General features: G+C 40.2%; 1 protein-coding gene across 2 annotated transcripts in view; it reads right to left on the bottom strand.

Annotated features, from left to right (window-relative positions):
* The window catches only part of septin9b (septin 9b), a 77,288-nt gene that overhangs the window by 54,302 nt on the left and 10,803 nt on the right, over window positions 1-12,183 (bottom strand). Inside the window, exon 1 of one of the 2 annotated variants that reach the window (XM_028475366.1) lies at window positions 4,728-4,868. The exons of the other annotated variant lie outside the window; for it this stretch is intronic. Within the exon in view, the coding sequence (XP_028331167.1) occupies window positions 4,728-4,749 (22 nt within the window). The 5' untranslated portion in view covers window positions 4,750-4,868. Of the gene's footprint in view, window positions 1-4,727; window positions 4,869-12,183 lie in introns of those variants that run through there. 2 annotated transcript variants of the gene reach the window in all.

Genomic DNA, 12,183 nt, shown 5'->3' with positions numbered 1-12,183 from the left:
CATTTATTTTTGTGGATGAAAACAATAATAATTATTAGTTGATGAAAGAAGCACTTGATGAGACATTTTCTTATTATAACAGATAAACCCTGACCTCTCACTTTTTTGAGTAGAGCATGAATATGATATCCCTGTGAATGTTCCATCCAACATCCCAAAGGTGCTTATTTGGGTTAATATATGTACTCTGAGCAGGTCATAAAAATACAGCATGTTGGAGAGGATTGGCACTTAGAGACCTAGCATGGTGTCCCACTGAGAGATAGATATACATGACCAGCAACAATACTCAGGTAGTATTTGGTGGATTTTATAGTTTTATCTTTCATAAGATCTTACTCTGACTGACTGTACTCTTGTCTTAACTGCTATTTATTTGTTTTAGGAACGTTTTAGTATTATTTTGACACTGTAAACTTGTTTTATGTACTGCTGCCAGCCAGGGCACCCTTATAAAAGAGATTATTAATCTCAATGTGGTTCTCCTGATTAAATAAAGGCTAATGGAAAATAATGTTGATACATGTGTGAAAGCACCCTTAAACACACTGATTACAAGCAGCCTTACTCACTTGCAAGCAGCGTAACCAGGGGTGGACTGGTCGTCTGGCATATCGGACATCATCCCCGTGGGCCGTCGATCCGTAGTGGGCCGCTATGTTTTTTCTTTCTTTCGACAAGTTAGTGGAAGAAACATGGTAACAGGTGGCCAAAAATGGCCCAAAAGTGGCAAAAACGTGGCAATAAAAGAGTGCAAAGTAACCAAAATGGCCCAAAATCAGGTCGAGTGCCAAAAAATGGGAAAAATAAAGAGGAACCAGGTGCTATGTAATGGCTAAAGGTGGCTTATATGAGCAAAATGTGGCAAACAATAGCGAAAAAGGGCAAAAATGTGGAACCAAAAAAAGGCTAAATGTAGGTTAAAAAGGAAACAAGGGATATTTATTGGCAAAAGGAGCTAAAGTCGGAAAAAAGTGTCAGAACTTTTTGAAAAGGGGCAAAAATGGGAGAAAGGAAGTTGAAAAATGGCCAAAGGAAATAGGTAAAAATGGGTTAAAGTTTCCCACTTTTAAGGTTTTCTGTGGGAATAATAATTAAAATAAAGACATAAAGAGCCACTTGTTGAGAATCACTGACTTAATAACGGCTTCTACGTGGTGTCGTTGATAATGTAGTGGGCTGGTCTGGACATAAAGTAAGTGACCCTTTGAATGAGTTTAGCAGCAACATCCCTGGACTGACCTAAGTTTCAACTTCACAGACTAATATCACCCGTCAGAAATCATGAAGGTGTGGCTTTCCTTAACTCTGTGTCCAGGTTGTTTTAATGATTCACTCATTTATCTTTCCTAAATAATAATCGCAGAAACAATACGAGGTGAGATGCAGGAGGGTAGTGAATTGAGAACTGCTGGGCGTTCACTCATAGAGGATATCCTGCACACTTTTATGGCACAGAGAGAGCCCTGTGGTTTCCTTTAACTCGGGGTTCATGTGTATTTGTGGGGGTGGGTTGGCTTTATGTGCACACGTGTTATTTTATAATGTGGATTACTCACAGTCAACACCTCTACAACAAACACAGTGACAGATATAAAAAAAATGAAGGGTGAAATTAGTGTTGACACCAAACCATGACAACGTTGAGCAGTTAAGGAGCATTCTCTCTATGATTTTAGTTTTCTATTAAATGAAATTGACACAAACATGGTGTCTGAGATTTGTGCATGTTGTGCATTAAAAGAGTTGCAAATCTTGACAAATTTATTCAGCTAACTTCTTCCAAAAAGTAAATCATTGTACGTATTTAAAAGTCACTGATAAGTCCAGAATCATTTTTAATTAACTCAAAATGAGATGTTTAGTTTTTGCAGGTGTCTCACACATAATGCAGAACAATCAGAGAGCTATAGGTAAATGTTTTAAGTCAAATTACAACATTAATTTAAGGGGCAGTATTTTGAAAAATTCACTTTATAATGGTTTTGCTACAGTGATATACATCCATTTAGCCTCATTCAGAGGGCCAAAGTTGTAAAAATTCTGTTTCCAGCCTCCATTGTTATTCTACATTTTGTAAAAAGTCAGCTCCAAACGGGCAAGTTGGATTTTTCTCGCCATGTGACGTCACATGGCGGAAACTCTTCCTCCTGACAATCCTGGTTCCTCCTACGCTACAAAAATGTGAGCTCCTCCCTCTCAAACTATCTCACAGGTAAAACAAACACTGTGGTTCAATATAGAATATACATTATACTTTATTGCCATATATCTAAAGCTACATACACAAAATGTGTTATCTACATTTAACCCCTACCTGAGGAGCAGTGGGCAGTCACGGACTAGCACCCGGAGCAGTTCCAATCAGTTCCATTTTTAGTAACCGTTATACCGCCCCCCTGTTGCCTTTGAGATGATCTGACGTGTTTGTGACGAAATGCAACGCAGCGCTTGTCTGACTCACATTCACAATAACCGCTTAAATAGCCATGTGTTTCACTGTAATGTGTATTTTTTGGCTGAAAACAATAATAAGAGTGTGTGGATAGCAAAAGAAAATTGCTATAGTGATCAGCTGTCTACAGACACGCCCACTCATGAATATGCATGAAGGCCCCAAAACAGCCCGTTTTTAAGGGCTAAAACTCTGGAAAACAAGCGAGTTTGGGAAAATAAAGCTCAAATACTATGTTTTTGGGGTTCTTAGAACAAATGGAGACGAGTGAAAAATAGCATGGCATGGGACCTTTAAGTGCTTAGGGTCAAAGTGCTTCTGGTCTCAACTGGTGTTGATGGAAATCAAAATCCAGTCCGAGACCGAGACAAGACTGAGTAAAAGTGAATGTGAAAGAGAGTAAAAGTACTCGACCAACATTAGGTCAAACATCTAGATCAGTGTTGTGCCATTTATTGTTTCATTGTGTTTAATCGTACATTTATTTTATTATTACTTATTCATTATTAGTTTTATTTTTCTGCTGTGAAGCACTTTGGCTACTCCCTAAGTTTCAAAAGGATATACAGTATAAAGTTATTTTTGATCGATTGATTGATTGATTATTGATCTTCTATAAAGGCAAACACCCTTATTTCTAAAATTTGTGAACACAATTCATTTAATAAATATCAACATTTATGTTGCATTACTCCAGAGTAAAAACCCCACAGAAAACAACCACTGCACGGATTTAAAAATCAAAAGGCCAATGATGAGCCAAAACTTAATGGTTTTAATTTGACTGAAACTCCATCAGATTTATTAACCTACCTGCATGTAAATCTCACTACAACCTTAAAGGATGGGGAAATATTATCCTCCACCACTGTCCTCGACCAGAGCTATTGTCTATTTTAGATTAATTTGATTAAAAAAGAGGGAGAAATAGAAAAAATAAATAAATAAATAAAAATAGTTATTTAAAAGAATGTCTAAATTTGACAAGGATGCACTATAAATAAGTTGCCAGTCCATCTCAGGACTAAATAATTGAAGAAACACCTTGATTTATCGTGGTGAATACTTTAGATATGTTCATCTTAAACAAACAACCGTGTTGAACCTCTGGATTCCATCAGCTCTTAGTCAAATTAAAAACAAAAGTCTGAAGTGAGTGAGCAAACGTGAAGAAAGGGGGTGTTGTCACGGCAACAGGACAAAACACAAAAATAATAGGTTGAGAACAAGGAAGTCACAGTGCCAATGCAAGACTTCCCTTAATAAGCTGAGCAAGAGGAAAAGCAAATCTCACCACACAGAAAAACAGCATTTCAAGAGTGATAGACAGCATGTGTAAAATAGGGCTTCAATCATGGTCCAGATGTAAATAATTATTTCCATCTTCAAAATAAATGCATTTCTGGCTGCACAGAAGATAAAATGATGACACTACAACAGTGCCACCAAGTGGAAATCCAATGAGGTTGTGTAGTTCTTTTTGTGTGCATATTAGGAATCACTGAGCTCAGTTTCTAATGAGCAGTTGAATTAATTTTCAGCTGCGTCGCTCAGCATGAGGCTAAGCTTTAATAGCAGTAAGATATAAGATTAGTCTAATCCTCACAGCACAGACCCAACATCTATTGGCTGTGTTAGATCTCGCTCATAAACAAACTTTAGAGTAATGTTAAAGTCATTATCAATTAATAAAATAAACAGGATTACTCTCTGCAACACGTTTCTGAGGCCAAAGACTCAGAAATGTCACATTGCAGATCCAGGATCACATTTAAGATTTTAATGTATGCTAAATATTTCAATACAGTCTGTCCAGATTATATTAGCAGAGACATGAGCTGAGCTTCCATGTGCTTTAGCCTAAAATAAACCATCTGTCACGCTGAGAAATAATCTGGCTGCTCAGCTTCTTGGCTTTAAGCAGGAAGACTTAACTCAGTCCAGTTCTTGTACTGATGTTGTCTGACTGATGTGCGTCCACATGCATTTGTGTGAAATTGAAATCATCATCCCAGTGTTAGCAGTTAAAGCACTCACAGCTCATACTTTTGGATTTCAGGGAAATGACCCTGGATAGAAAAATCATGTGATATTTGCTGACTACTCCTCTGCAGGTCTAGTAACTCATTCATGAATACTTAACACCACAACAACCAATGTGAACTAGTTTGGTACTGGTTTCAAATTCAAGATTTAAAGTCAAAGCAAAAAGGTTTATTTTTTTCCCTCAGAGAAAACACTCAGAAATATTGGAGCAAAAGTCCCAACTTACCAGCTATTCTGTCTCTGTCCATAACTCAGCGGCTACCTCCGATAGCCACATGTAATCTCTCCACTTTCTCTCTTGACATCCCCTCCCTCCTCGCTTTTCTGAAGGAGACTTCCCTTTTTCTTCTGACTTCATCACCCTGTCCCCGTCTCTCTCTCCACCCTCCTTGTCTCCTCCCTCCTTTTTCTCCGTCTGTCTCCCTGCAGTTCTTACTTCCTCCAAAGTTTAATGTCTTCAGTCTGTCAGAATAACAAGTGAACAGAGCAGATAGTCACATAGACTTCTTCTTCTTCTTCTTCCTCCTTCCCATTCGCAAACAATAACCACATTTTGCACAAAGGTTAAGTCCCATGTCAAACAGGCCAATAGTCCTAAAGGTATCACTACAGCCAGCCTCTAAAGTTCATCATTTTGAATATTCACAAGACACTAACAATATGTGATAGAGATTTGAATACTTTCAGTCAAATGTAGCCCCAATAGTAAATAAAAAATGTATTGCAAAAGATAAAGTCCATCACTGTAAAACCGTAGTTCTCAAATACACCTTGTGGTGCCCCTGGACACATCATCAGTGATGTAACCTGGGATCACAGGGGGTTTCGGGTCTTTCAACAATCAGACCCCCTCCTCCAGGCGACCCAACTGGGGTTGATCAAGCCCCAGCTTGTGCCCAGGTAGCGCTACCCTACGTGCCACTCCTCTCCTCTTCTGATCCACAGCCACCTTGATGCCACTTCTGCAGCATCTGTAGCCAACTTGATGGCCTTTCGCTGGCTGGCTCCAGCAATACCCAGCATCTGGTAGGCCCTGCAGAGAGACTGGCCCGCAAATCCTCTGCATCCTACTTCGATGGGTTGGCATCTTGCCCGCCAACCATTGCTCCTGCACTCCTCCACTAGCTCGGAGTACTTAGCCCTCTTCCTCTCATGGGCCTCCTCCATTCGGTCCTCCCAAGGCACAGTAAGCTCCAGAAGAACTACCTGCTTGGTGGCTACTGAAGTAATCACAATGTCTGGCCTCAAAGTTGTTTTTGCGACCTCTTCGGGGAACTTTAGTTGCTTCCCCCGGTCAACCTTTAGCTCCCAATCAAGCGCCGTTGCCAACAGGCCAGGGGAGGTATTTTGGGTGGTCACTGCAACCTTCTCCCCAGCTCTGACGAAAGTGATGCTCTTCTTCACTGGGCGAAGGCTCTTGCTGTGGCTAATCCCGCAGCAGATGGAATTAACTATTGCCTTAAGGACCTGGTCGTGTCTCCAGCGGTAGCGCCTTTCACCCAGGGCTTTCGAACAGCAGCTGAGGATGTGCTCCAAGGTTCCTCTCCTCTGGCAGAGGGGGCAAGCCGGTGTCTCTGCCTTCCCCCAGATGCAAAGGTTGGATGGGCTAGGCAGCACGTCATAAACCGCCTGGATCAAGAATTTGATTCGGTGGGGCTCAGCTTTCCACAGCTCGGTCCATGTGATCTTACGCTCCAGCGCTTGATCCCATCTCATCCAGGCTCCCTGCTGCCGCATTCCCACCATCTGGCTGGCCCGCTTCTCCTCTAGTCCTGCTCGCACCTCCTCGAGGATCAGCGCCCTCCTCTCTCTCTTCTTTGCTTTATTGAAGTGAGTTCTACCACTACTCAGGCCAGCTCTTCCTCGTGCCACTTTGCCCACCAGTACCCTCTGCCGTACCCTAGACTCAGCAACATCCACAGCAGCTCTCCACTTCCGTCCCGTCCGGACCTGTGACTCTGACTCCTTTGGCACACACTTCATCTTGGCCTAGTGGATCCGCAGGCCATGTCGGTTCTTGCATCTCTTGCCACATATACATTCCATAGTCGTTGTCGTGTTACCATTGCTATGTGTCGTTATCGTTTGATCCGTCCGATGGGATTCTCTTCCACCCCCCCTCTCGGGAATCCCTGGGGGTATCTCTCTTCTAGGTCAATCTGTAGCTTGATGTGGGTTTCTTCCTCTCAGAAGATGCAGCTCGGGATGCTACCCCTGACTGCCCCGGTGCCGTCTTTCCGGGCTGTCCACTGTCTCTCCAGCTGTCACCAATCTGTACTTGGTCGTCAAACATATTAAACCTTTCTCCTCCCATAATTTTTGCTTCATTGACACCAAACTTGTTACAGCACATCTTCAGACTGTCCAATACAAACAACCCACACATAATTTTGGTTAATCAAAAATTGAGCCTAAAGTGCATCAAAATGTAGCTAAATATATCTTCAATGTTCTCCACATCAATATGGGTCTGTGTCTGGTGAATCCTTTTGGAACCAGGGAGGGACATGAACAGAATGCTTGAACCTGATTGGGCAAAGCACCTGTCCACCATGATTTGTTTTAGCCAATCACATGGTAACAAATGACGTTGTCGTCCTTGGCATGCGCCGCTGAGACGCTGCTACAACAACAACAAGGCTCAGCTGGTGAAAACTTTCTTTTGGGATAGTAATGCTGCGGTCATTATGTCATTGAGTGACTTTTGCCGTTTTTGCAACACGAGTATGCGAGATAAGGGCACGTTTACCATCCTCCTGCATCGACATCTTTCTATTTTGATTCTGAGCTATGCTAATAGCGGTAGCCCAGCTAGTTCCTCTCCCTACAACTGCGCATGCGCCAGTTTTGTTTCGGCGCTTCTGCCTTTGTCACACCCAGTTATTCCACCCTAAACCACAATACTGCCTCATGATTGGTTCTAATCGGTTTTTTGTTCGGTTTTCGAAAGGCAAAGGCAGGAACAGCAAGAGATGGATTCTGGTGTTTGTGAACACCAGGAGAATCCATCTTGCAGGCAAGGTTATGAGTTTTCTACAGCATTTTGAACTGCAATCTAATGCAAACCATTGGCATTAATGCAAAAAACTGTAAACATTGGTTTTTCACTTATGGAGCCAATAAGTCATTGTAAAAATGAATTACAACATAGACATGCTGTCTATAGGTGCAATATGTGTATTTACAGATTGTTATCTTACAGTAATAACTGAATTTTTGACAGCCATTCTAAATCTGACTTAACATGCTAACAGCTCCTGTGTTGTTTTGGCTAAAATTGCCTGGCCCCGACCATTGCTGCACAGCAGCTACAATCTTTCTTTGTTTTCTGTCACAATTCTTTTTTATATCAACTGTTCCCTTTCATGAGAGAGCAGATTCTGAATTTACATTGATTAGTACACCAGCAATTAAGAAAGCTTTAACATTTTTTTTACTAAAGCCATCCAACAAATTGAGATGGTATAAACAATGAAGTCTGCATCCTCAGATATCCATGTTTTTACTGTCCCCTCATATGTGACAAAAGGAAAGACTGAGGCGGTTAATGAATGGTTGAGAGTTCAAATCTTTTTCAAAACATGGCACCCAAAGAAGTACCGTTACATGGCAACGCCTGTGGTCTGACAGAGACTCATCAACAGTGAAGACATCGGCCGGTTTGGGACACAGACTGATGCTCTCAGTGCCTGCTTCAGACAGGATTCAAGACAACACAGACATCCATGTCAATCCACTGTTTAACGACACATAACCACGTCATTCTTTTTAGTTTTTATTCTGCACCACTTTTAGGTGTGACGCAGACTCTTCCATTGTAACGGCACAAACTTAGACAATCAATTTAATGAGGAAAATAAAGGTGGTAATGACAGATTTCAGGGACTGTGAGAGACATTTGTTCTATACAATGTATATCACTGCATGCTCTTTCCAAATGCTGTCAAAAAAATAAAATAAATTAAATAAAGAGGTATCCTGTGTCAATTTTTATCCGTTATTTGAACCACTGACATATATTCATTGTTGTTAAAGTGATCTTAAACAGGCTGGAAATATTCTGTAATTGCAGTCATATTGACAGGAAAGATAAAGGATTAGCTTTCAAAGTAATTAAACGGACATTTTAGTCTTCCACGTCTCTTTTCCAAATGTAATTTGACGTGTAATCTTTTGTATTTACTGTAACCATAGCTATTATAGGCTGTCTTTATCAAAAACGCCTTTGATTAGCAAAGAGACACGTCATTTCACACCAATTCATCTGAGACTTAAACATGGTTTCTGATTCAAAGACATTTGGCTGCAAAACACAGAGTTAAAGCCATAATAATGTAAAACTATTGAGCAATGTATGCATAAGACCAAAGTTATTCACACAGAGTAATAACACATATCTGAGAAATTGTAATTTTTAATTTTTGCACACAAACTCTCACTCACGTGGATCAGTACCGGGCCATTAATACGGAGTAAAGTATTTTAGTCAGGTCCTACAGTATCCCATGTATTTGAAAATATCTATTTCAACATAAAGAACAGAAAGTTCACACATAGAATGGTCACTGACGACATGTTTCACATGCTTCTAATAAGTATTCAAAGCTCACAGCCTTATTGACCTCTTACACGTGTCATTGGTTTTTAGGAGAGTTTAAATGTAATGTTATTGTGTGAACCAAAACCAGATTTTGAACAATCAGTCAAACAAACATGCACACACACACACACACTACGTCGCACACACACGCATGCACGCAGACACACTTTCATTGCATCATTAAAAGAAAAGAAAACTAGCATGACTTACAACAGCTCACTTCTTGTTTTTCTGAACAGTATCCTTCCTCAAACCTAAGTCTTTTGGATTTTCTTCTGTCTAACACAAAAGCGTTACCTTTTACAATTCAAATCTCTACCTTATGATAAATTAGTCAGAGGTCTACACATTTTTTGATTGTTGAAGAAAACTGGGATACCTGGAGAAAACCCACAAAAACTATTCTCTGTTTGTGTCCATCTTTCCATCAAAGATATACACTCAAGTAATGTTGCTAATGGTAAAAAAGAAAAAAAAAGAACTTGATACATGGAGCTTTATAACCACAGAGGTAGTCCCAAAGCACTTCACAATATCAGCTCATTCACCCATTCACACACCGATGGGACTGAGCTGCCATGTAAGGCGCTAATCAACCGCTGTGATCAACTTTGGGTTCAGTGCCTTGCCCAAGAACTCTGCGACGTATAGACTGCGATCCAACCAAAAACTGAGGCACGGTCGCCCAAATGCTGCAAGAAGTACTATACACACTTTACTAGCAAACAACGGTGGCAAAAATGTGGTTAACTGATTGGATCAATTAACCAAACAGGTAATTTATTATAATTCATTATTATCATTATCTCGCATTTGCACTGTTAGTAAATCAGTTGCTTAAATTATATTTGTGTGCGCGCATAATTTTGATCTTAGAAAATCGGGACTTAAGATGGTGCAATATAAGTTACCGTAAATAATAAATAGGAATGCTTAGGTTGCACTTTTGTTGTCTGTCCTATTTTGTGTGGGAGACCTGGCCCAGTCTACTGCTCCTTTTCTTCATCTGCCCTCATACAATCAACATAATTTTCATTTATGTGGGAGATTTGAGTCTGATAGTCCTGCACTTGGAAAGAATCCGTCTATCACGAAACTGGCACATGTGGTTACTGATGAAGGTGTGCAAAGAATGACTGGCAACGTCCATCATATCCAGCAGTTTTCTGCGCACACAGTGTAAGTCATTACAATGGCCATCATAAAACATGCTCAGGAGTTTCCTGCAGATGTTGAAGGAGCAGCTTTCTCAGGAAGTACAGTCTGCTCTGTCCCTCCCTGTACTGGTAGTCCATGGTGGCCGTCCAGCTTAATTTCTATTTTGCTGTCCAGCCACAGCCCGCCCCGAGGTACCTCCATGAGTCACCTCCACCTCCACTCCAACAGGCAGAACTGGTCGTGGCTTTAGGTCTGGACTTCCCAAAGTCATAGACCAGCTCTTTGGTCTTAGAGGGGCTGAGGTGCACCGGACAGGCTCAATGTAGAAAGCACAGGGTGGCATCCTCCACATCTGGGCCTGTTCCACCTGAGGCCTTCGATGTTTTCATCAGATGTTAATGGTCAGAAGGTATTCAGCCTGATGGATCAGTTCTTTTAGGGAACTGGAATAATGCAGTATGTCTTCCAAAGAGTGAGCATTAGCTCTTGCAGTACAGCTGAGGTTAAAGACATGCTCCTTGTCCAAGCTGGGAAATATTAGAGAAAACAAAGAGAAACCTATGATAAAAGTCCAATGTGTGTGTTTTTGGTGTGGGCTCCACATGGAAAGCAGGATGTTGGTGTCGAGACAAAAGAGCTCTTTTAAAAATAGAGACGGGCCAGTTTGTTTAGCCATGGGCTCTTTTAGCCTAGTGATTATTTTCCAGACTTCAGAAGCTGAAACTAATCACAGGGTCAGAAATACGCATGAGACATAAAGCGTGTGTGTGGTTGCATTTGTTGTTGCACGGATATATGTAAAACACACAAACAGGACCCCATACATTTATACTATACTGAGGTGTGTTTTCACACACTGTGGTAGACCTAATGTTATGTTTAAAATAGTCAAATAAATATTGATCTTTACCTGGCAGGCTGTCTTACAAACACCAACATAAAAGTGTTCCCTGATTGAACCAGAAAATTTGATTTAATTTCATTTCAATCAAGAACTTAAATCACTTAAATAAAGTCTTCCTCGTGGGCTTTTTGCTGCAAAGCTTTAGAACACGACTCATGCTGACCTTTCAGTTTAATTAAAAAAAAAAATAAATAAATAAATAAATTAAAAAAAAAAAAAAAATGAAGTTGTGTTCAGAACCAGAGAATGTTTGACCAGAGAGACAAGCTCTGATGTAAATTTTCTGTGTTCAAAACAGGGGACTTGGATAAGCAAATGCTTCTCTCGTCTCCATTTTCGGCATGTACAAAAAAAATAAATAAAAATAAAAACAAAACTTCTGTGAATGCAACCACGTCGGAAATAAACTAAATAAATAAATAAAATAAATAAATAAAATTTATTCGTCCATGTTAGTGTATTTTATTGAAATTGCTAAAATCATACATTATATTTAAGAAAATTTACATCCATATCATTAAATTGCAACAGACAATAAAACCTGTAATCTGCTATGATTGACAGTTATGGATGAAATGATGAGCGAACACGATATATTTGTCCATACGACCCAGCGAAGGCTTTTACTTTGACAAAAAAAACACAACAACTTGAAATGTCCAAAATATTCAGCAATGTTAAAATTCAAGGGCAAATTCTCTGTCAGAGTAGCGCCCATCATCTGTCAGCCAAAAAATGGAAACAACAACACACCTGATGGGTAGTTAAATTAGCATTGATGTTAGCCAGATACAATTCACACAAACATGTAAACTCTGCACAGAAAAGCTCATAGTTTGCTCTGATAATTAAATGCAGGGTCTTGGTTCTTACTCTAAGCCAGAAGTGCCACTGGCTTGTTTTTACAAGTACGGCGATTTAAAATCATGGTCACAGGAGAATAATGTGTTGTTTTCTCCCTCTAGGAGTTTCATCTAAAATCAGGTCGTGGCATCTTGTCAAAGACCTAATTACCAACAA

Source organism: Gouania willdenowi, chromosome 1 (genome assembly GCF_900634775.1).
Source record: "Gouania willdenowi chromosome 1, fGouWil2.1, whole genome shotgun sequence".
NCBI lineage: Eukaryota > Metazoa > Chordata > Actinopteri > Blenniiformes > Gobiesocidae > Gouania > Gouania willdenowi.
Note: the sequence above shows the minus strand (reverse complement) of the source record. Positions and strands in the feature narration are given on the sequence as shown.